The sequence below is a fragment of the Podarcis tiliguerta genome (genome assembly GCF_965153285.1).
Source record: "Podarcis tiliguerta genome assembly, chromosome: Z".
NCBI lineage: Eukaryota > Metazoa > Chordata > Lepidosauria > Squamata > Lacertidae > Podarcis > Podarcis tiliguerta.
The window spans coordinates 19,209,778-19,234,857 of NC_139553.1; the positions used below are offsets into that span (position 1 = coordinate 19,209,778).

Below are 25,080 nucleotides of genomic sequence, written 5' to 3' on the forward strand. Positions count from 1 at the left end.
CATGGAATCAGAGAATTGAAGACTTGGAAGGGATCCTCAAGGGTCATCTAGCCCAACCCCTGCAATGCAGGAATCACAGCTAAAGAATCCCTGACAGATGGCCATCCAACCTCTGTTCAAAAACTTCCGATGTAGGAGAGTCTGCGACTGTCTGTTCCACTGCTGAACAGCTCTTACCATCAGAAAACTCTTCCAGACCCCATCTGAATCCATTGGAAGAGTTCATGGGCTATTAAGCCTGGCCAGTGTTGTTATAATGAACCCCAAACTGGCACAGACTAGGGGACAGGGCTACATGACTTTTGGGGTCCCTTCCAAACCTACAGTTCTCTGGTTCTCTTAAAAACAGTCCCCACTTTCGCAGCCTGTCTCACATCTCCTTTCCCTTCCCTCACTGTGAACCTTTTCCTGATGCCTCCCCAGCAAAAAGATAAGAGGCAGTTAAATTTATCTTCAAAGATCCCCCTCCCTGACCTGCATCTCAAAAAAATGTGGGTCTTTAACCCCCTGCCCGCTGCCTCCTTCCTCTGCGAATAAATCTTGTCCTTATCGCACCCTGCAAAGGAAAAAAAACGGGAATGAGGGTGGGGAAGGTAGAACCAGTGGGAGGAAATGCAGCAGGATTTTCTGAGCCAAAGAAAATTTCTGGTTTGTATTAAGGAGGAAGGATGAAAGAGTGCAAAGGGCCCCATGGAGAGCATAAATTAGGCAGGATGGGCCACGGGAGAAGGTTTACAGGAAGGCCCTCCCCACTCTCGGAGAAACAGCAATGAGACGCACACACAAAAATCCTGCAGTCACAGCCAGGAAGGCACCAAATTGGGCCTTAAAGAATTGTAGAGCTGGGAGGGACATGAGGGGTCATCTAGCCCATCCCCTTGCAATACACGAATCACAACTAAATTCAGGAGTCACCACTAGCTTGTCTCCTTCACACCGGCTTCACTACCTTGCACAAGAGCTGGCTGGATGCAGAAGGTGTTGTTCGGAAAGGGATTCAGAATAAATCTGCCAATATCACCATGCAGTTATAGAAATCTATGGCATGGCTGCATTTGGAATATACTGCGTACAGTTCTGCTCACCTCACCTGAAAAAAGAGAGGTTGCAGAGTTGGAAAGGGATCACAAAAGGGCAACCAAAATGACCACCTTCCAAGGTAGTCCCTTCCACTGTCAGAAAGCTCTTCCTAATGTTTAGTGGGAATCTCCTTTCTTGTCTTTTCAGTCTGTTGATTCATGCCCTCCCCTCTGGAGCAACAGAAAACAAGCTTGCTCAGCTTCCCTGTAGCAGCCCTCTAGGTATTTTATAGAATCATAGAGTTGGAAGGGCCCCCAAGGATCATCTAGCTCAACCCCCTGCAATGCAGGAATCACAGCGAAAGAATCGCCAACAGATGATGGCTATCGGACTTCTGTTTCAAAGAAAAGAAAACTGAGTTGTTCCTAATGTTTAGTCAGAACCTCCTTCCTTGCAACTTGGATCATTGGTTCAGCATTGAACTGAGTCATGTCTGGACTGAGTTGCATTAATTATTCTAACATTCTTTGCTGCATTTACCTATCATTGTGTTTTATATTGCGGCAGAGACACAACGTATGTGTTCCCTCCTTCAGTGTTACCAGGATTACTGTGAGCTGTATTGAGCTCAACATTTGCTGTTGGAAATGCAGAACACAAATCCAAATCAAATCAAATCAAAATTAACACTTCTGGATGTGAGTCTTGGCAGATATATGCAATGTGTGGAAACAGTACAATTTTTGCAGAGTCATGGTGACATTTTTCATGCACCCCAGTTTTTTCCTTTCTTTCAGCTCATTTGCTATGGTTGCATTCCTTTTGCGAAGGTTCACCAGTCATTTATACTTTCTATATTTTCCCGCACTGTATAAGTTAGGACTAGATGGCCCTTGGGGGTCCCTCCCAGCTCTACCAGTCTATGATTCTATTATTCTTTATATCCTCTGTCCACCAAAATGTGATTCGCCATTTCTTCCCTATTGTTTCTTTTGTTTTTTCTAAACTATGTGTCAAATTAGTAAATTTTTTAAAATAAAAAAATACTACTAATAAAAATTGCTCCCCAGTAGGTTTCTAAGGAAATAGGCAACGCTGCAGCTTTAGTTTAGATTCTGATTCTCTGCATTCTTGCCCAGACTGCAACGATGGCATCTTCTCTGGGTTATCAGTACCTAGGTTGGTAGGACCTTGGTGAGTTTGCATATGAGGCCAGAGGTCACCTTATCTCTTGATTATTTTAAATCCAGCCTCTCTGTTAGGATTCCCCAGGGCCTTGACCCCAAGCAGAACAGCACCTAGTGCTCCTTGACTCGGTCATTCCTCTTTCCAGACAGGTACACGAAGAAACAATAAACTATTAAGATTCTTGCTGGGTCAGAATCTTGCTCAGCATACTGTTCTCTCAGTTGTCCACTAGATGCCGCAATCAGAAACCAATAAGCAGGACCTGAGTGCAAACCTCATACACACCTACATTTTCTTTTATTGTGGAGAACCCTACTTGGCTCTCTCCCCCCAAAAATCGTCCATGCAATCATTGTTCAGCCTGGGGGTTCATGGAGGATAAGGAGGTCGAGGAAGGGGTTAGCACTCCCCAGCTCTGTGTCCAATTTCCTCCCCTGCTTTATTTGTTAAGGAAATGTTGATCCTGCCCTCTGTCATTCTTGACCCCAGGTCAAGAATGACAATGCATATCAGTATACTAATGCCAGAAGTTAGAGATAATCTCAATACCCAATAAAGTGCTTAAGAGCTTGGAAAAATAAATAGTGCTACAGAGGTTGGGTGCCACCCCCAGTCTCTGCTGAGTGGTAGCAAGATTCCAGGGGGTTCTAGGAATCCACCCAGGGTCTGTGTTTCCTTTGGAGAATTGAGAAACTGCAGAGACTGTTGTAACTTTGAGAAGTACGGTTTATTCACCTAGTCACACCTTCAGTCTGCATGGAGGGCGTCCAGATCTTACGGCATTGTCATCTCAAACAGAGCTTGTTCCCCACAGTGGTGCAGCCCTGAAGCCCAAGGCATCCTTCCCAGCCAGCCTTCAGCCAGCCTGCCCAAGATGGATCCCAGTCTTTCTTCTGTCCCTTCTTCTTCCCAGCACACCTTGCCCCAAAGACTCTCTTTTCCTGTCACCTCAAAAACATACCCCATCACCATGGCAACCTCTGTCTGCCCAGGCCCAAGATTCCTCTTTGATAGGCCATCAACGCCTTTTAACACCTCCGTTCCAGGTGAGGCCCTGGCTTGGCCTGCCATTTTCCCTTCAAATAATTCAAATAATCCAAATAATCGAAAACCTACCATTTATTAATTTCTAGGAATTAGGGGAGGGTCCCCCTCCATTCTATAGCATCCTGTTTTAAGCTGATGTTAAAGGGCACCTGTGTAGCCCTGGTCAAACATATGGAGGGAGAGCATCCCACCTCTAGGGCACCAGGCCACTCTAGGGCACTGTGCAAGGCGATTCTTGGGATTCCATGGAACACACCAACCCTGCAGGCAGGACACTGAGATGGGTCCCTTCTAACACTAGACCTGGTGGGCATTCAGTGAAGCTGAATGTTGGAGGAATCAGGACAGATAAAATGAAGTACTTCTTCACACAGCACACAGTTAAACTGTAGAACTCACTGCCGCAGGAGGCAGTGATGGGAGGACAAGAGGACCATCAATAAATGATGATTATGCTCTGCCTCCCTGGTTGCAGGCAGCAACATTGCTGAATACCAATTGCTGGGAACCGTCAGAAGGCAAAGGGCTCTTGTGCTTGGGTCCCGCTTGCTGGATTCTCTATAAGGCACCTGGTTAGCCAACAGGATGTCCTTGTCCTGATCCAGCAGGGCTCTTTGTACATTCTTCTGTTCTTAGCAGGTAGGCCATTGGTGACAGAGAATTGGTAAAACAAGTGTCCCATCTTGCAGGCTGGAAGCCTGAAGACACAGTCTTCTGTTTGCACAGCTGAGGAGGTGGCTGCGCCAAGAAGCCTCCCAGGTGGACAAGGAGGTCTGGGGTGAGGCACTATTTTGGGGACAGACCTGCCAAATTAAACTCCTGCTCAGCATTGCTTGCTGGGTGGTCTTACGGACACATCTTTCTTTCCTTTCTTCTGCCTGTTTCTTTCTCTTTCTCCTCTTCTTTTTTCTTTTTCTCTCCATTTTATTCTTTTTCTTTATTAGGCTCCAGAGTTTGTACACTGTTGGGCTGGTGACTGAGAGCAGCCACCAGGACCATGTAACACTGGTCCTAAAGGATGTACACTGGCTGTTTGTACGTTTCTGAGTGTAATTCAAAGTGTTGGTGCTGACCTTTAAAGCCCCAAACAGCCTTGGCCCTGTATACCTCCATCATTCAGCCTGGACACTGAGATCCAGCTCCGAGGGCCTTCTGGTGGTTCCCTCATTGTGAGAGGTAAAGTTCCAGGGAACCAGGCAGCGGGCCTTCTCGGTAGTGGTGCCCATCCTGTGGAATGCCCTCCTGTCAGATGTCAAGGAAATAAACATCTGTCTGACTTTTAGAAGACATCTGAAGGCAGCTCTGTTTAGGGAAGCCTTTAATGTTTGATGTTTTATTGTGTTTTTAATACTGTGTCAGGAGCCACCCAGAGTGGCTGGGGCAACCCAGTCAGATGGGTGTTGTACAAACAATAAACATGATGATGATATGGTTGATGGAGGTATCCTGGTGGGGAGCAGGGAAAAGTTGGTCTCCCAGGGTGAGAGGCTGGGAGGAGAAAGAAAAGATCCAATAGCCAAAGCAGCTAGCCATGTCCTGTTTAACTCTGGCCCAGTAAACCAGCCTTGTTTATAGACTACCTGGCTGAGTTTTGATGGCAGGATTTCTTTCTTTTTTTAAAAAATTAACCAGTGCCATTTAACCAGTGCCATTTGCATAATCTCCAACATTCCTCAGATGAAAATAGGGACAATATCCAACCTCCAGAGACATGCCCATCCTGGTGCTCATGCATCAACAAAGATGAGTGAGAAGAGAGTGGTTCGGCTCCTCAGTGCAATTGCAGGGAGACGAGATGATGACCTTCGGTTCTTCCTTGCATGCCTGCCTAGACACCACCTGCTCATTCCTAGCCCAGACCATGAGGAAAGTTTCTTATGGCTGAGGCACTGCTTCAGAAAGTCTGCCGCTGCAACATGCAACTCCTCCTACTCTCTCTCTTTTGCAAGCATTTATCAAGTGACATCCCAAGCCCCGCTGAGCAGTGGGTGGGACAGGACTGGGTATTGTTCACAGGAAAAGTCCCCAGAAGGGTGGCCAGCTCCATGAACAATCCTTAAGGTGGAAGGACTTTTGCTGGGAAGCACAAAGAGTGGGGAGCAAGCTCTTTTGATGTTCTTGTGGAACCTCCAGGCCCAGAGGAAGTCTATCTCAATTCCTAGGTTCTCAAAGCCATGTGAGAACAGGGTGCTGGATTGGATGGGCCCTTGGCCTGATCCAGTAGGGCTCCTATGTTCTGAGAGCCCCACCTCTCCCAGGGCTGCCACTGCCGTTTTTACCACAGGCCTGGGAGTTGGAAAGGAAGCCTCCGCTCTTTGCCTCTTTGTTCCCTGAGTGACAGGCCCCTCCTGATGCCGACACCCTTTCTCACAGCAACACCCCACAACATTCCTGTCTTCCCGCCTGCGGTCGCCAGGAGGCCCCCCCCCCCTCCTTGCTCCACCCTACAGGCAGCTTTGAAGCGGTTCCAGCTCCCAGGCTTGGATCCTGTTCCCAGGCACCTGGAGTGGCAGTCCCTGGGCCTGGAGGGGAGGGCTTGGCATGGCAGGTTGCTTGCTGGGACAGACCCCCCCATGAGTTTCTGTATGCAGCAGTTGCATGCACGCACCTGACTCCCTCCACTCACGCAATCTGTTAGGACTGAGCACATTTATTTTTATATAAATAAAATTTATTATTATTATTATTATTATTATTATGGGCGTAGTCAGGGGGTGTAAATCAAGTAAATAAATATAAACACTTAACTAACTGACCAACTGCATCACAGATAACTTGGATCTGCCCCACCCCCATCATAAAGCCTCCCCCCCAAAAAAAATCCTGGCTATGCCCATGACTGATGGGATCATCTGGAAAGGAAAATTGATGGAGGAGAGGGCTATTGATGGACAGCTATGCTCTGCCTTCACGGTTGGAAGCAGTGAATGCTTCTGAACACCAGCAGCTGGAAAATGCTTTTGTGCACCAATCCTGATTGTGGGTTTCCTTTTGGGCCATCAGCTTGGCCACTGTGAGAACAGGATGTTGGATTACATGGGGCACTGGTCTGATCCAGCAAGGTTCTTCTTATGTTATTTCCTAAGCTGCAGGGTTCTATCCTGGCACAATGTTGTTCAACACCTCTATAAATGACTTGATTGAAGGAACTGAGGGGATGCTCAACAAACGCGCAGATGGCACCAAACTGGGAGGGGGAGCTAACTGGGGGGGTATGCCCCACAGAGAAACCTACGGTCTGCAAATAAAAACATCCTGAAGGTCCCAGGCCTCAGAGAGGTTAGGCTGGCCTCAACTAGAGCCAGGGCTTTCTCGGCTGTGGCTCCAATCTGGTGGAACGCTCTGTCACAAGAGACTAGGGCCCTGCGGGATCTGACATCTTTCCGCAGGGCCTGTAAGACAGAGCTGTTCCACCAGGCCTTTGGTCAGGGCGCAGCCTGACCCCCTCCTCTGGCAATCTGCACAGAATCTCGCTTAATGGTTGCCATCAATTTGATTTTAATTAATTTTTATAATGAAAGGTTTTTAGAATGTTGGATTATTTTGATGTTAGCCGCCCTGAGCCCAGTTTTGGCTGGGGAGGGCGGGGTCTAAATAAAATTTATTATTATTATTATTATTAATGAGCCTGAAGACAGAATTGGGATTCAATTTGACCTTTCTAGAAGGGAGGACCGCGCCCAAACTCACCAAATGAACAGTTGAGGTAGTCAGGGATGTTTAGCCTGGAGAAGAGGAGACTGAGAGGTGACATGATAGCGATCTTCAGATATCTGAAGGGCTGCCACATGAAAGGAAAACCTGTCAGGAATTCTTTAGCTGTGACTCCTGCATTGCCAATTATGCTCTGTCAGAAGAGGTTGGAGGGGAAACTGCCTGGGCGTCCCTTTGACTGTCAGCCTAGAGGGTTCATATCAGGTTAAATCTTCTTCTGATGTGCTCCTGTTTGGCTCAGGACCCAAAAACATGTGGGTGGGGGGGACGGACTTGTGTGTCATTTTCAATTAGAGTGTTTTCTTTTTTTTTCTTTTTCTAAATTAGCTGATGCAGAATTTGGCGGCCAGGTTGCTCACCGGGGCAAGATGGTTTGAACATATTACACTGATCCTGGCCTGACTGCACTGGGTGCCAATTAGTTTCAAGTGCTGCTTTTGACCTATAAAGCTTTAAACGGCTCAGGACCGCAATACCTCTGGAACGGTCTAGAGGTGGCTCTGTGCTTGTGGAATTCTCTCTCGTGTGTTTTGTTTCCCATTGGTGTGTTGGCGGCGGCACTTGCCCTTCTTCTGATGGGAAATGCTCTATCAGAATGAGGGGAGGCAAAAAAATGGGGGTCAAGGAGGGACAGTTGTTGGGAGAGTGAGAAATGTCCTTATTTTCACCTGAGGAATGCTGGAGGGTATGTTTCCAGCAACTGGTATTCAGAAGCACTACTGACCATGGAGGCAGACAAGATCCATCCTGGCTAGTAGCCAGCAATAGCCCTCTCCTCCTCCATGAGGTCTGGGTCCATGAATTGGTCCAATACTCTTTTCAAGCCATCTAAGTTGGTGGCCACCACTGCCTCCTGTGGAAGGGAATTCCATAGATAACTGTATTTTTTGCTCTATAAGATGTACTTTTTCCCTCCTAAAAAGTAAGGGGAAATGTGTGTACAACTTATGGAGTGAATTCAGGCTGCGCAGCTATCCCAGAAGCCAGAACAGCAAGAGGGATCGCTGCGCAGCGCTCCCTGTTGCTGTTCTAGCTTCTGGCTTAGCCCCCTCAGTCCCTTCCCCCACCTCCCGGAAAAGCCCCCAAGAGCCGCGCTCCCTTTAAAGAGCTGCACGGAGCGTGTGTGTGGCTCTTGGGGGCTTTTCCCTGAGGAGGGAGAAGGGCAGCCCGTCAGTGATGGGCTGGCCTCCTCTCTCCTTGGGGAAAAGCCCGCAAGCGCCACACACACGCTCCATGTGGCTCGTGAAAGGGAGTGCTGAGCAGAGCCTGGGATGCATACAGGCTCTGCTCAGTGCTCTCTTTAAAGAATATTTTTTTTCTTGCATTCGCCCTCTAAAAAATAGGTGCATCTTATGGTCAGGTACGTCTTATGGAGCGAAAAATACGGTAACTATGCGATGTGGGAAGAAGTATTTTCTTTTGGGAAAGAGGGAGGAAAACTGACCACTTTCTCATTTTATAAGCTTCTATCGTGGCTCCTCTCCCCCACCTTTTCTCTAAGCTGAAAAGTCTCAAACGCTGCAGCCTTTCTTCACATGCTTCCTTCATAGGGAAATTGCTCCAGCCTCCTGAACTTTCTGGTTGCCCTTTTCTGAACCGGTTCTTTTATCCCCAACTCTGCCGTATCCTTTAGGAGGGGAGTCTTTCCCCTTCCAGCTTCCTGCCTGGATCTGGGTCTGCTGCCAGTTCTGCCTCTGTTGTTCCTTCGCCTGCCCCAACCTTATCATTACGGGTGTTGGGACCTGCCCAGGAAAAAACAAAAGAGAACTCTGTCTTGCATGGGAGTGACTGGCCGGGCAAGGCAGCCTGTGGTCTCTCTTTGCGACCAGAAAGTGTTTATATATATATAATTTAATGAAGAACAAACATGACTAGCCAAATATCCCAGCAATTCACAATGTGAAAGAAAGAAAAAACTATTGAGCATGTAAAGTAACACAGCACATGGTTATGCTCTGCCTCCATGGTTGGAGGCAGCAATGCTTTGGAGTACCAGTTGTTGGAAGCCACAGGTAGGGAGAGCTTTTATTGTGCTTGGATCCTGCCTGCCGGTTTCCCACTGGGGTGTCTGGTTGGCCCCTGTGAGAAAGACTGGGATAGCTCCATCAATAGAGCATGACTCTTAATCTCAGGGTTTTGGGGTTTGAGCCCCTGCCTTACAGAATATTGGACTAGGCGTCCCTAGTGGTCCCTTCCAGCTCTACAATTCTATGGATCTATGAATCCTATGAATCTATAATCAGGATGTTGGGGTAGATGGGCCATTGGGCTGATCCTCATGTTATTATTACATTCTTGTGACAGCAGTACTTCTGAATATCAGAAACCGCAAAGTGGGGGGGGGGGATTGCTCTTGTGCTAGAACCCTGAATTTCCCACTGGGGCAACTGGCAGGACATAGTGGTTAGAGTACCACAGGAGGGAAGAGTGCTTTTTTGCTCAGTTTCTGCTAGTGGGTTTCTCTTTGGCTTGCCACTGTGAGAACTGGATACAGTGATACTTCTGGTTAAGAACTTAATTCATTCTGGAGGTCCGTTCTTAACTTGAAACTGTTCTTAACCTGAGGTACCACTTTAGCTAATGGGGCCTCCTGCTGCTACCACGCGATTTCTGTTCTCATTCTGAAGCAAAGTTCTTAACCCGAGGTACTATTTCTGGGTTGGTAACCTGAAGCGTATGTAACCTGAAGCGTATGTAACCTGAGGTACCACTGTACTGGTCTTGATGGGCCACTGGCCCTAATCCAGCAGGGCTCTTCTTATGTTTTCATATTGTTATACAGAGATGCTGTAGATCCCAAAGGGGGCAGGTTGGAGCTTTCAGGCCAGGCCTCCCCTCACTGAGAACCTTCCTTTCCTAAACCCTGGATAGCCCTGATCCTGCTTGGCCAAAATGCTGCAGCACTACAGAGGTGGGTGGTGATTCCTGCATTGCAAAAGGCTGTACTGGAGGACCCTAGAGGTTCCTTCCAACCCTACAATTCTGTGATTCAGTGATTCATTGCAGGTTTTTAAGCTAAGGTTGGATGGCCATTCACCAGAGATTCATTCGCTGTGATTTATTCATTGCAGGGTGTTGGCCTGTTGGCCCCTGGGGGTACCTCTCAACCCTACAATTTTAGGATTCTATGACTACTATGGTGGTGGTGGTGGGGAGCCCATTACATAATCCTGCTGCCTTCTCTGGTCCTCCAGTCTCAGCTGCTACATATCGGCCCCGTGACAGGGTTGTGGGAATCCTAGCGCATTTGAGGTTTCTGCAAATGCAGCCCCCACAGATGTTTATTGGGGAGGGAGAAGATCAGACCAGCATCGAAGGAACTTAGGTGTTTCCCCCTCCCCCCTTTTTTTTATCTTGGATGTTTATGAGGTGGCCAGACCTTGCCTGGTCTGTTTGAACTTGTTGTGTAGCCTGGCTGGGTTTTATGACTTGCTTCCCGAAATGTTTGACGTTGGCAAGGCTGGGCCTGTCTGGGTCGCTCTGAGCCAGTCTCTGTACTGAGGATCCCAGAGTGGGGGGGGAGGGCAGATTGGCTAATGGATGGATGGGGGGCCAGCGAGGTGCCTTTGAGTCCTCCTAGGCTGTGTGCACAAAGAGATAGAATCAAAGTATTGTGGAGTTGGAAGGGCCCCCCCCCAGCACAACCCCTGAAATCCAGGCATCACAGCTGAAGAACCCCTGACAGGTGTCTATCTGGCCTCTGTTTCAAAACCTCCAAGGAAGGAAAGCCCACCACTTTCCAAAGATGTACTGTATTTTTCGCTCTATAACACGCACCTGACCATAACACGCACGTAGTTTTTAGAGGAGGAAAATCCGTAGGCATGCCACCCGTAGGCATTCCCTCCATAACACACACAGACATTTCCCCTTACTTTTTAGGAGGAAAAAAGTGAGTGTTATGGTGCCAAAAATACGGTATGTCTTACTCTCAGATAGATTTTACTGCCAATTCTTCCCAATATTTAGTTGGAATCTCCCTTCTTGTAACTTGAATCCATTGGTTCGAGTCCTAGCCCCCGGAGCAGAAGAAAATAAACTTGCTCCATCCTTGTTTGTTTGTTTGTTATATGCTCCTTGATTGCAACAACAACCCTCAGAGCAGTTTACAAAAGATAAGACAATAAAATCCAGAAAGATCCACAACCCTACTTTAAAACATGCAAAAGTTAAAATACTAAAACAGGTTAAAATTGCTTCAACTTCCTGAACATCTGGGAATGTTTTTAGCACGCACCAAAAAGTGTACAGGTAAGGCACGGCTTGATATCGAGGAGTAGAGATGGCCTCCTCTGGGAGCCAGGCAGCCATGCATCTCAACACCAGTTGCTGGAAGCCACTGGATGGGGGAGGGCTCTTATGCTCAGATGTTTCTTGTGTGTTTCCCATTGGAGCATCTGGTTGACCCCTGTGAGATCAAGATGCTGGACGAGATGGGCCATTGCCTTGTTCTAGCAGGCTCTTCTGAGGTCACAGAATCTGGCGATTTTACTCTTATCCAAATAGGGGATATATATATATAGAATTACCCAATCAGCTTTTCATCCGTTTTATCACCTCCATCCCAGGGTGGAAGACTTCTCAACTCCTGGCAGCTCAGTCCCATCCATTGACTTCAATGTTTCTACTCTGAGTAGGATTAGCATTGGACACATCCCCTTTGACTGTTATTTAATTATTTGGTTATGTATTATTTAGTTATTTTTCTTATTTATCGTTTACATACTATTAACTTACTAGTAAATAAGTAAGTAAATAAGTAATCGTAAGTCAATAGTAAGTACGGTAAGTAAGCAAGTAAATAAATAAATAGTAAGGAAGTAAATAAATAGTAAGGAAGTAAATATTAAGGAAGCATTGCTATTTATTTACTTACTATTTACTTACGATTACTTATTTACTTACTTACTATTGATTTACTAAGTACAAGGCTAGCATGGGACGTTGCATTCACCAGAATAAATGGTAAAGCAGGTTATCTGGATATTTGTGGTGAGATGCAGACAGTGGAGGGTACCATCACAAGAAATGAGAGAGCAAGAGGTGTGATGCACACAACTTAAAAGATATACAGAAACATAAACCTATACCTGAAACCATCACAGACACAAACAGCACCAAGAATAAAAAAGTCTGTATTACATAGATTCCTGCATAGACTAGATGGTTCTTGGGGTGCCTTTCAACAATTCAATGCTTCTACATCAAGAAACATTGTCAACCAATTTTTAGATGTTGCTTATCACTAATTTTTCAAGAAGTTTGCAGAAGAGACATATGCCAATATTCTTTTTCTAATGTATTCAATAATTCACTTATTTTGCTATACGGGAGGGAATTGGGGCAGGGTGTGTATTACCCTGGCACTTTTAAACTGTAGTTTTTATAAGATGTTACAAACTTGTATCTTTTTACCATTACAAGAAATAGATGCAAACAAAGGGAGAAAAAAGTGGCTGCCTTTGTTTTTTCTTTCAAAAAATGAGTGTTCCAGGCAAAGCTTTTCATGTCATGATTTCCCCTATATTCTTTGGAGCAATCAATAGACATGCGGCAGCAAGAAGGTAATTTGACAAGTATTTTTGTTTTATACAGTATTTTGATTCTTTCCACGGTTTTTATCAATGACTCACCTGAAGGGGGAGCAGGAGTGAAGCCAGTAGTGGCTGTTCCTGGCCACAAGAGGGAGGTATTGGTTCATTTTTGAGGAGTGCCATTGGCTTCCCTTTCGATAATCCCACTAACAATAATTTTTTTTGGGGGGGGGGGGGATGAATTTCTAGACCCCCTTTAAATGGGACGTCCCTGATACAAATGTAAGCAACAAGGCACTGAAAATCTTCACTTTTACATGTTAAAATTGCCCTCAAAAAAGTTATTCACTGAAGAAAAACACAATTCAGGGCTTCAGAGTAGTGTAGTTCTGCAGGGGAGAAGCCATTCTGTAGGACGACAGTGTGGTGCAGTGGTTAGAGTGTCGGACTAGGACCTGGGAGAGATCGGGGTTCAAATTGTCACTTGGCAATGAAGCTCACTGGGCGACCTTGGGCCAGATACTCACCCTCAGCCTCTTCTACCTCACAGGATTGTTGTGGGGATTGAATGAGGAGGGAAAAGACCACATACACCCTTTCACAGAAATAGCGCAAAATAAATGCAATAAAATAAATAAGACTACAAACCTCAAATGTAAAAAACCAGAGTAAGGTAAAGGTAAAGGTACCCCTGCCCGTACGGGCCAGTCTTGACAGACTCTAGGGTTGTGCGCCCATCTCACTCAAGAGGCCGGGGGCCAGGGCTGTCCGGAGACACTTCCGGGTCACGTGGCCAGCGTGACGAAGCTGCTCTGGTGAGCCAGAGCCGCACACGGAAACGCCATTTACCTTCCCGCTAGTAAGCGGTCCCTATTTATCTACTTGCACCCGGGAGTGCTTTCGAACTGCTAGGTTGGCAGGCTCTGGGACTGAACAACGGGAGCGCACCCCGCCGCGGGGATTCGAACCGCCGACCTTTCGATCGGCAAGCCCTAGGCGCTGAGGCATTTACCCACAGCGCCACCCGCGTCCCTAAAAAACCAGATTAAAGAGGTGCTATTATAAAGGTGCTAAATGAAGGCAGGATGGAAATGCAATGAACAAGCAAGCTTGCTTGGAAAGAGGCAAAATCCAAAATTTAAGGGAATGTGGGTCTGGAACAGCCCCCCCATTTCACCACTGAATTTGATCAGTACTGTGTATGTATAATCCAGGTTGTCCCAGGCATGGAAAGGTGTGTTTTTTTTCAGGCTTCCCCCCCTCATTGGGAGTCTCCTTGCAAAGAGAGAAAAGGCAGCTCAGGTTTTGTCCAAGCAGAGGCCTCTGTGGACTACAGGTCACGACATCTGGTTGGGTGGACACCTATCAGGGAGTCTTTAGTTGTGATTCCTGCATTGAAGGGGTTGTATCAGATGACCCTTGTGGGTCCCTCCCAAGCTGACAAGTTTATGATTCTATGCTGTGCGATCTGGACTGGCAAACTTGGGACATACAAGGGGTGGTGAGAATGTAGAGGAGGGAGGGACTTGTTGTACCAAGAGACCTGGCCAGGTGGGCAGAGGGCTGCATCTGAACTGGGACTTAGCCCCTGCACCCATCGAGAAAACCCCAGCTCACCCCTAAAAACGTGATTATGAATAAAGTGGAGGCAGTGCGTTCTAGCCAGGTGGGAGCAGAGCAGGCTTCTTGTCTCTTCAGGAAAGCTTCCTGAAAGGAACCAGGTGAGCTGTGATTCCTGCATTGCAGAGGGATGGGTTACATGACACCTGTGGTGGTCCCTCCCAACCGTACCAGTCTATGACTCCAGGCCCATTTGGAAGAGGCAGGCAGGCAGACCACCTTTTTCAGGAGGCCCTGAGCTCAATCTCTCCCCCCCCACAGCACCATCTTCAGGTGGGCCTGGGCCTGCGCCCCCTACCTCTGATGCCTTGGAGAGCCCCCAGGTAGCAAAGGCTACTCAAGGGAAGGGAAAAGAAAGAAGCAGGGAGTACGAGCCCCCCTTCCCTAAAGCAGGAAAGTCTCCACTCTGGCCTGGCAGGCTGCTACATCTGTCGAAGCACCTTGGTGCCACCGCCATGCCTACCTTGCAGGGCAAGCGTGAGGGAAGCTGAAGAAATGTTTCCTCCTTTATGGTTGGAAGTTGTTTTATTTTTTTTAAAAAAAATATTGTGTTTTAATGCTGCAGTCTCCTCTGGGACCAAGGGACGCGGCTGGCGCTGTGGGTAAAACCCCAGTGCCTAGGACTTGCTGATCGTAAGGTCGGCAGTTCGAATCCCCGCGGCGGGGTGAGCTCCCGTTGCCTGGTCCCTGCTCCTGCCCACCTAGCAGTTCGAAAGCACCCCGGGTGCAAGTAGATAAATAGGTACCGCTTTATAGCGGGAAGGTAAATGGCGTTTCCGTGTGCTGCACTGGTGCTGGCTCGCTAGAGCAGCTTCGTCACGCTGGCCACGTGACCCGGAGGTGTCTCCGGACAGCACTGGCCCCCGGCCTCTTAAGTGAGATGGGCGCACAACCCTAGAGTCTGTCAAGACTGGACCGTACGGGCAGGGGTACCTTTACCTCTGGGACCATGACAGTGAAGGGTGGGCAGTAAATAAATGAACAATACATCAATACTATACGAAATCTTTTAAACATTTTATCAATATTAATATATTCACAGATGCTTAGTGTAGACACTATTAGTGCTTAATAAATAACAATATATTGACACCAATAATAAAATCTATAATAAAACAATAAATATCAAAATTAATTAGTATTGTTATATTAATCCCAATGACATAATACCACTAATAAATTATTAACAGTAATAATGATATTAAAGCTCGGCTGCCTCCCTTCCCGTTATCCTGTGAGATAGCGGGTCAAGCTCCTGTGAGAGCAGCAGCGGCTGTCAGGACTCGGAGTAGGAATATGTCTCCTCGTGAGCCGGCCCGTGCAGCGCGCGAGTCAGCGCCGTCGCGGCAGAAGCGGTAGCATTAGCAGCAGCAGGCGCGGGATCGGTCCCCGGGAGCGTCTGCCGCGGCCGCGCCTCCCCGAGCTGGGCGTGGCCTCCGGCTCCTCCCGCCTTCTCCTGCAGCCGTCACTCACGGCAGGACCCGTTCTCCGCCGCGCCGCCATTGGCCGACGCACGGGGGCTGTCCTCGGTGACCGCCTGCTCGCGGGTGTAGAGCGCGGCAAGGGGTGCGCGGCGCGCCAGTCGGGGTTTGGCGGCCGGAGAGTGCGCGGCGTTGGAGCGCAGCGAGCAGGAGGAGCAGCCCGGGAGGGATTGCTTAGCCTGGCCGGAGGAAGAGGGATCGCAGCCGGCTATAGGAGCTGCCTGAAGCCGCCGCAGGAGGCGCCGTGGAGGATCGGGGATTTACTTTTCGCTCGTGGTGTGGATTTAACAGGGGGAGTCGGAAGCGCAGGCGCCGGAAAGCCGGCGGCGGAGGCGGCGGAGGAGGAGGATGGGCCGCCCGGAGGGGACCCACGACGGCCGCCGCCTCCTCTGCCGTCGGCTGCTGCTGGGACTGCTGCTCGCCCTGTGCCGCCTGGCGCCGCCACTGCTGGCTAAGAGCCTCGAGCCCGTCGCCTGGAGCGCCGCCAACCCAAAGTACGTGCAGCCTCGACGGGGACGGAGGGCGGGCTGGGGAGGCTGCCGGCCGAGGCCGGAGCGGGGAGCACCGGCTGCATCTTCAGTCCCAACTCAGGAGCGGCTCCGTCGGGCTCTTCTGTCCAGGAATCCCTTCTGCCGGGGCTGGGTTGGACAGGGCGGGCGCTGGAGTCCCCTTCTCCCTTCCCCGCGTTGTTCCTTCGCCCTTGACCGGCCTCGGAGGGCGAAGCGGGCGCTCCCGCTCGTCTGAAAGGCGCCGGCGTGTCCCGAGTCCGGTTTCGGGTTTTTTTCCCGGGAAGGAGAAAGGGCACCTGAGTGGGTGGTTGCATTTCCCTCTTAATTTTTTAACCCTCTCCCCAATTTTCATTTATTGTCTTGGGGGTGAATGGCACTTCTTTGTTGCTGAAATAGAAAACCGAGTGAGTCCGAATTGCCTGTGTGTTCTTTAAAAATGTATTTTTAATTGGATTTTCAATCGCGTAATGAGCAAACAAGAAATATCAAGGCAGCACTGTCCAGATTGTGGAAGACAAAGGAGTCTCCTGGTGTGTGTTGGTAGGGGGGGGGGGCTCCTCTTTTCCATCTATTTTTTCTCTGCCAGTCGGGAGTTTCTTTCTCTTAATAGGCGACGGATTAATTCTTTCCCCTCCAAGGACTTGTCTAACTTTCACCCCTGTTAAATGCTACACTCAGGGAACCCCTTCTTCACCCATTCCTCTCCGCTTTAAAACTAGGCTTCTTGAGTTGAATGGTACCCCCAAGGGTCACCCAGTCCAGCCCCCTGTGATGCAGGGGTCAAATTGGGTGACGGGTTCTTTTGTTGCAGGAAAGTGGATTTTGGCTTGGCGTATGTGTGTGTGCAGAGAGCTGAGTTGGAATGGGACAGAGAGCTGAGTTAGAGGTGGGGGGCCTAAATGCCACACTCTTAAGGTGTTTGAGGGTTTTCGTAAGGGACCTGCTTCCTTCCTTGGCTTCTCTGTTTGGGCCCTGAGCACTTCACCTGGGGGGAGTGTCATCTCAGGTTGCACCCAGACTGGATGCTGGCGCCCACTCTTGGGTGTGGCTGGGAAGGTAGTTGTTCCTGGTGAATGCTGTTGAATAGGGCGCCCAAAATTGACCCACTCTGATAATGGAAATTGACCCACTGCAAATGGAATATTTCTTCCTCCCCTCGTCTGGCACCAAGCGACCCCTGGGGTAGGGTTTATCCCCTGCCCTTCTGTGGTTTGTGGGGCTACCCCTAAACCTGGCTTGTCGAGAGTAGCTGAACCCCAAAACCCAGACTTTGAGTTTTTAGTGAGTCGAAGCAAAAAAGACTATTACTGGCTGCGCCCAGGAAAAACCACTGTGCCCTGGAAAAACCACTGAGACACCCAGGAATAGATGGTAAACATTGGTGCCAGCATAGTGTTGATTTGTCCAGCAGGCCTTCTGCATGCCGCCTTGGCAGGCCTCTGTCTGTCAGACCCAGCTGCAGAAATGTTTGCCAGGCATTTGCAGACACAAAGCATCACCCACTTCTCTTTACTGGGCTGTGGGGTTTCCTGAGTTTGACTTTGCAGAAAGTCTCACTACGTGCCTGGTTTCCAGTCTTCCCGGTTCTCCTTTTCCCCATTAATTTTAACCTGAGATACCTATTGTACTAGCTTGTGCTGGGCAAGGAGGACAGGTTTTGGATTCAGCCCTTCCACTTCTCCCTCATCAAAATGCAAATTGGAACCTCCCTGGGGCAGAGACTTGTCTGTCCCCATAATACAATATTCCATGGAGTGCCCTGCACATGGCAGCATAATGAAAAAAACACTTTAATAGTGGCAAGAAGCATCCTTGGATGTTGAGAAAAGTGTGTGGGACCTCCCTCCATGTGATATTTATTTTTTATTTATTTCATAAAAATTACACAATGCTCGATTGTAAAAGAAATAAAAATCCTCAAAATGGCTCACAAAAAAAGATAACAAAATGATCTCTGAGTAAAAAGGAGGACGATAGTTTAAGACTGATGAAAAGTTGAAATAACAATAAAACAGATTAAAATTCCCATCAACTTTCTAAACATCTCAAGAGGCTTGTCTATACAGTAATGTTTTCGACAGGCACCGAAAACAGGACAGCGGAGGATAGGCAGGGAGTTCCGAAGCGTAGGTGCTGCCACATTAAATCTAATAATGTAAATAATAATATATGTGGTCAGGCGGCTTGATTTCCAAAAAGCAAAGTGGTTTCCTAAAATGATCACTAAGAAAAGTTACCAACAACAATGCAAGACGTACAAAAAATTAAAAACTAAGTGATAATGATAGGAAGTGCATCTTTTTGCACCCACACTAATGGAAGTTAAGTGGGGGGTGGTGGGGTGGCCCAGCAAATTGGGAGCGCTTAAAAAAGCTGCGCTGTTGCTTATCTTTATATTGTTGTCAATAGGTTTGATAATGTAGCAGTATTAAATAAATAAATAACATTGTTTCTGGGTTCCTGTAAGTCCGCTCTTGGGACCTCACATTTTTCCTTTTTATTAAAATAATTGTAGTGCAATTCCAGGCCTGCCTCTGTACTTGGTTTGTGCAAAAGAAATGTTAACAATGGCAGATGTTTCTTTCCAAACAGTCCTCTCGACTGCGAGAGTAAAAAAAAAAAGTCCTCTGAGAGATGTTTAGATTCCCGGTTGGAGTGCTAATTATCCAGAGACGTTTGGAGACTGATTTCATCAGGATGTTTTGGGAGCGGCTATCCTTTATCTTATAAGTCTGTTTATCTTTTTTAGGGTGGGGGGAAAAATCAGGGGTGAACTAACCCTCTGGAGGGCACCCCCACTTTGTCCGTCAGGGAATAAAGCCCGGAAGGTGGAGGGAAGGAGAGGTGGGGGGGGGGTCATATTCTTTTCAAGTCACATAGTTGGGAAAGGACCCCTTTTCTCCAGCCTTCAAAATCATCACGAGCATTTATTAAATTTATTAGCTGCTACTTTCCTCTGAGCGCGACAAAAAGAATTATTCTGCATCAAGTTGTTGGAAGACATATTTAGATATCCCTGAAAAGAGGAAACTTTTTGATGAAATTGAAGATTCCCCCCCCAAGTGACCCAGCAGATCAGTTTTTAAGGGTGGAACTGGAATTCGTGAGCAGGATTCTGGAAGAGCCTGAAATCTTCACGCTTTCTTGGGGGGGGGGGTCTCTGTTTAGGAGTGGAGGGTTTATTTTATTTGTGGGTAGGTGTGCGTCTTTAAATACAGTCGTACCTCAGGTTAAGAATTCAATTTGTTCCCGAGGTCCGTTCTTAACCTGAAACTGTTCTTAACCTGAGGTACCACTTTAGCTAACCGCGCCACCCGCAGCCGCCGGAGCACGATTTCTGTTCTCATCCTGAAGCAAAGTTCTTAACCCGAGGTACTATTTCTGGGTTAGCAGAGTCTGTAACCTGAAGCGTCTGTAACCCAAGGTACCACTGTACAACTGGACCGATGTGGGTCTTGAAGTTTTGAGACCCTTTTGTGGGATGATTGGTCATCGCTTCCAAATAAAAAGGGATAGCATGCCAAATAACAGCTAGAAAGTGTCTGTATGATAGGAGACCTCTGCCAAATATTTTATTTTCTTTACTTTTTCATACAACATAAGAGCACAAGAGGAGCTTGCTGTTATCAGCGTCGCTCGCCAGATTTCCATTATGAGAAGCTTGCAAGCAGAATTCGAACCCAGGAGCAACTCTCCCCTCCTGCAGTTTCTAGCAACTGGGATACAGAATTGTCACTGCCCCCTGACCATGGAGGCACAGCTTAGCCATCGTGGCTAGTAGCCATTGATAGCTGTGTCCTCCTCTATGAATTTGTCTCATCCTTTTTTTCAAAACCATCTAGGTTCGTGACCATCACTGCCTCCTGTGCCAAGCGAGTCCCACAATTTAACTAAGAAGTTATTTCTTTGATCTATCCTGAATCTTCCTGCATTCAGCTTTACTGGGCATCCATGAGTTCCAGGTGTTTTTTGCACTTTCTCCAGATCACGCATAATTTTACAAACTTCAGTATTCAACAATGTGCCCCCCCCCAACCTGGAGCACCAAATGCCTATTTAATTGCATTTGATTTTAAGTCCTTTTTTAAAAAAAAACCAAAGGTATAGTTCGGTAAATGTATTTAGAAGCCTGTGACTTTTGAATGCTTTTGGACTACATTGCCCTTGAACCCCTTCCAATGCAATTCTTGGATTCTGTGTTCTGCCGATATTGCATATGTAATAAAACAATACCAGGTTGATTGAAAAGTCGGGGTTTTCTACGCTGTTCAACTCTCTCGGGACGTTGGGTTGTCAGTTTGTCCAGTTAATATGAAGTCCCAGAGTTGCGAGATCTGGTTCTCAAAACAACCCTGCATTTAAGGTCTCCCAAAAGATGGAGAACTTTTTGCCATGATCATTTAGGTTGGTGGCCATCAGTGCCTCCTGTCCCATAGTTTAACTATGTACTTAAAAGAAGCACTTTCTTTTTTGTCTGCTGAATTTTTCAGCATTCAGTTTTGTTGGATGCCCATGAGCTACAGTGTTAGGACCGAGGAAGGAAAATTTTCCTCTAGCCAAGCATAATACTTTAAATTTCAGTCATGTCACCTTTTTTCCTCTACGCTTAAAAAATCCCGAATTCTGCAACTTTTCTTCGTAGGGGAGCCGCTGCATCCCTACGGTCATTTCGGTTTCCCCTTCTCCGAACCTTTCCCAACTCTGCAGTATATTTTTAGAGGCGAGGTGGCTGGCACTGTACTCAGTGGCATGTTGCATTCACCATGCTTTCCCACTTTTGGATTTGGGGTGGCTGGAGGATGTGGCAGCAGCAGTCTGTGGTTGTATTGCAGAGCAGGTCGGCAAGGCAGAGAATACCTTGCAGGGGAACATCCTACCCTTCCGTGTGGTTGGAGATCTTGTTAAGTTCCCAGCAAAATAATACGGTCAGAGACTTCAGCTGAGGAAGTCTGTGTACTAAAAGCAAGCAAACTGCTTACGTTTTAAAGACCAGCTTTTCCACACTTACTTCGCTGTAAAGTCTCTCTCTCTCTTTCCCCCCACTCTTTTTGTTTGTTTGTTCTGGAGCTTCCTCTGTGAAAACCCCCTGTTTGAAGCTGAATTGGAGCAAACAGCAATTCGGGTTTTCTGTGGATTGCTGTTTGCTCTGATTGAGCTTTCAAAGAGCGGGTTTTCACAGCGAGAGCTCTGGAGAAAACAAAAAGCATTAAAGTGTGGACTATGCGTGGAAAGCATGTGGGGGAAAGGAAGTGTGGATAAGCCTGGAGTTTGGATTCCACCCCCCTTCCCAGATGCCTTGAGAAGACCGTCATGAAAATATGGGGGGTTGGGCTAGATGACCCTTGGGGATCCCTTCGAACTCTACAATTCTATGGAGGTTTGTTTATTGTAAAGCTTTCCGTTTTATTCCATAAAACAGAGAACAGTTATAACGACAGGTGAAGATTGACAGACAAAAAGTGAAGCTATAAAATAGGCACATAGAATGAGACTGGTTGCGCTTGGGTGAAAATAACAATGTCCAATTAAAGAATATCCCCTTTATTTGATTATTCCAGTTTTGCCAGGCTTGAGACAAGGGTTGTTCAGGAAATGATGCTTCTGTTGTATATGTCATATAGAAATGCCAAATCATACCAAAAAAAAGCCTGGAGGTTCTAGCCCTTGTTGAAATATCAAATTATGTGCATTTTTCTCCACTATAACTCTATTACAGAGCAAGTGCTAGCTACTAAGCGTCCAGTGTTAAGATTTTGGGCTGCTTTCCATAGAATTGTAATGACTGTTTGAGCTGCCAAGATCATATATAAAAGCTGTTCTGTTGATACTGGTATCATCGAAAATAATCAGTAGCATTCATTCTGGACAAGAAATAGCAGCTTCTTTAGTAATATTGATCACTTCTGTCAAAATCAAATTCCAAAAAACCTTGCACTAACTTGCTTTTATTGGCAGTTTTTAAGCAGAGTTTGGATGGTCGCCTGTAGGAGATTCTTTAGCTGTGTGATTTGTGCATTGCCAGGGTTGGACTAGATTACCCTCCGGGGGGGGGGGTCCCTTCCAACTCTTTGATTCTGTGCTTCATTTCAGGAGATTCTCTGGAGCACATAATGGCGGTTCTGCCTTCTCTGCCCCCACCTAACTGGCCTCCACAAGTGCTGCGATTTAATATTTGTTTTCAGAACAAATTGCCTATATCCTTTAAAAAGAAAAACAAGAAGTGTGGAGTTTTCCAACCTGGTAGAAATGGTGTTGCACTTTGCGGTGTTGAGAAAATCACTTGAAATGGTTCAAAATTTCATATGATTTAACAGAATGTAGAAAAGATGGATACTAACACCTTAAATAATCTATTTCTATTGTAACCAGCAGACGGAAAACCAGAAGTTTTCTTCCTTTATCTTTTATGTTTCTTATCTTTCTGTTCTGTTCTTTTCTTCTTTTCCTTTCTTGTTCCTGTCTTGTTCCCCTTCTCTCTCTATCCTCTCTTTCTTGTCTTTTTGATTCTGTGTGTTCCAAATAGTATTTTATTGTATTGTGAAAACTGTAATAAAAATCATTTTAAAAAATGAAATCGTTTCAAATTTCTGTGCACTACTTCTGCCTCCAGTTTTCTTTTCTTCGCTCCGACATAACTTCTGCTACTCTAAAACAGTAGTTTATAACTATCTGAATGCCACCCAAGCCAGGATTGTGGGAGAACTTTTAGCTTTCCTTAAAACATCCCTTTGGCTAACATTCTTGAGTTAAATATCTGATGGAAGGAACAAACGCCGCTTTACCAGATTTTACCTGTTTTAAATCTTCAGTTTTATAGAATTGTAGAGTTGGAAGGGGACATCTAGCATTGCTTCTAGGTAAGCAGGCAATCATTTGCTTTTTTATTTTGGTAGAGATAATGGAATCGGAGTTCTCTACCTTTTCATAATATTTAAACATTTATTTCTTCGTAGTTGCAGGGCGAAGATGTCTCGAATAATTCGTGAAATGCTCACGATTCGTTCTGCGTTTCAAATTCGCTATTGATTCTTGATCGTCTGTTGGAATTTTCCTTCCAGGAAAAGTCCCTGTATATATGCTCGTGTCTGTGAGTGTGTCAGACAGACAGACAGACAGACGCTGGTCTGGTTTTAATTTTATCCCCTCGTGCCTGAAGGGGGAAGTCTGCGTAGCAAATATCTTTCCGGGGAAAGGAGAACAATGGCCTTGCTTGGGTGATTTCAGTCATCCTTTTTTCTGCAATGCCAGACGTCCGGGGTTGCTCGATTCGGGGTAACGGAGTAACATCTTGGAGCCAAGGGGTGAAATTTTGTGGAGAAGTCATAAGGATATCTGAAGAACCTGCTGGATAAGGTTCCATCCTTCCATTCCAGCATCCTGTCCACACGGTGGCCAACCAGATGTCTTTTTGCAGAAAACCAGCAAGCAGGATCTGAGCAACAAGAGTCCTCTTTCCTCCTGCAGTTTCCACCAGCTGATACCCAGAAGGTGCCTCCAACTGGAGGCAGAGCATAGCCATTCTGGCCAGTAGCCATTGATAGTCTTCTTCTCCATGAATTTGTGCATTCGTCTTTTAAAACCATCCCAGTTGGTGGCCATCATTGCCTCCTGGGGGAGCACGTTCTGTAGTTTGCACTTAGTGAAAAAGGACTTTCTTTCATCTGCCCTGAATCTTCCAACATTCAGCTTCACCGAATTGCCCACGAATTCTAGTGTTAGACAGGGGGGGAAACTTCTCCCACTCCACTTTCTCCATGCCCTGCATAATTTTTGAAACATCTGTCATGTTACCTTTTACTCACCATTTCTCCAAACTGTAAAGCCCCAATCACAGCAACTTTTCCTCAAAGGGGAGACACTCCATCCCCTTGCTTGTTTGATTTTCGGAACCTTTTTCATCTTTGTAATACCATTTTTGAGATAAGCAGAACTGTGCACAGGATGTTCCAAATAAGGACAGACCATAGGTTTTTTTTAAAAAAAATGTGGCATTTTTGTTTTCAGCTCCTTTCCTACGGATCTTCCTCAAAAGGCCTTCACTGTTTTGCATCGGGTAAATGTTGATCCACATGGGCCTTCATGTGTCCCTTCTTAGAAGTAAAGACTCCAAACAAAGAATAGGTTTCAGGCTGGTTCAGAAAAGGGCAACTGAAATGATCAAGGGGAACTATGGAACTCACTGCCACAGGAGGCGGTGATGGTCACAAAATGGGATAGCTTTGAAAGAGGATTGGGCAAATTCGTGAAGGAGGAGAGGGTTATTGATGGCTTCTAGCCACAATGGCTATGCTCTGCCTCCGGAGGCAGCAATGCTTCTGAACCCCAGTTGCTGGAAACCACAGGAGAGAGGACTCTTGTGCTCAGGTCCTATTACCTGGTTCCACGCAGGGATTGTTCCCCACCTGACTGACCTCACTATTCACAAAAATTCAAAGTTCCTTCTTGCCATTTTAGTCAGTAAACATAGTGTATTCAATTAGGCGCAGCATAGAGAAAATCTGTTTGGCCAATGTGAGAACAGGATACTGTTTCGGATGGGCCCCTTGGCCTGATCCAGTCAGCCTCATCCTGTGTCCTTATGGAAACCTCGGGAGGGGGAGTTCATTTGTACTCAAATCCTCCTTGCAGGCTTCCCAGCAGACGGCATAAGGTCTACCACTGAGAGAACAGGATGGTTGGCTACATGGGATCTCATTGTGTGCTTACAAGGCCTGATGCTTCTGAATGGCAGTTGCTGGAAACCGCACAGCGGGAGAGTAGCTACCTTGCTGCTTTCACCCTGGTGCATCTGGTTGGCCTCTATGAGACCAGGATGCCTCCCTCATCCGACAGCCATGACGGCCTTTCATTTCCTCAGGTGCTGAGAGGAGTGCAGGGCTTCATGTCGGCCTTGCTCCACTTTAGAAAAGAGGCTAGTGGAGGAGGAGCTGGACAGGAGCCAAGGGCTCCCGGGCCTGGGATTGGGAA

The 25,080-nt window shown here is 46.9% G+C and overlaps 1 protein-coding gene and 1 long non-coding RNA gene across 2 annotated transcripts in view; both read left to right on the top strand.

Moving 5' to 3' along the window:
* LOC310669788 overlaps positions 1 to 25,080 on the top strand; it is a 546,967-nt gene that overhangs the window by 13,507 nt on the left and 508,380 nt on the right. The window lies entirely within an intron of this gene.
* EFNB1 (ephrin B1) overlaps positions 15,689 to 25,080 on the top strand; it is a 73,712-nt gene continuing 64,320 nt past the window's right edge. The window contains exon 1 of the mRNA XM_083423952.1: positions 15,689 to 16,098. Coding sequence (XP_083280078.1) covers positions 15,953 to 16,098 — 146 coding nt within the window. The 5' untranslated portion in view covers positions 15,689 to 15,952. The remainder of the gene's footprint in view (positions 16,099 to 25,080) is intronic.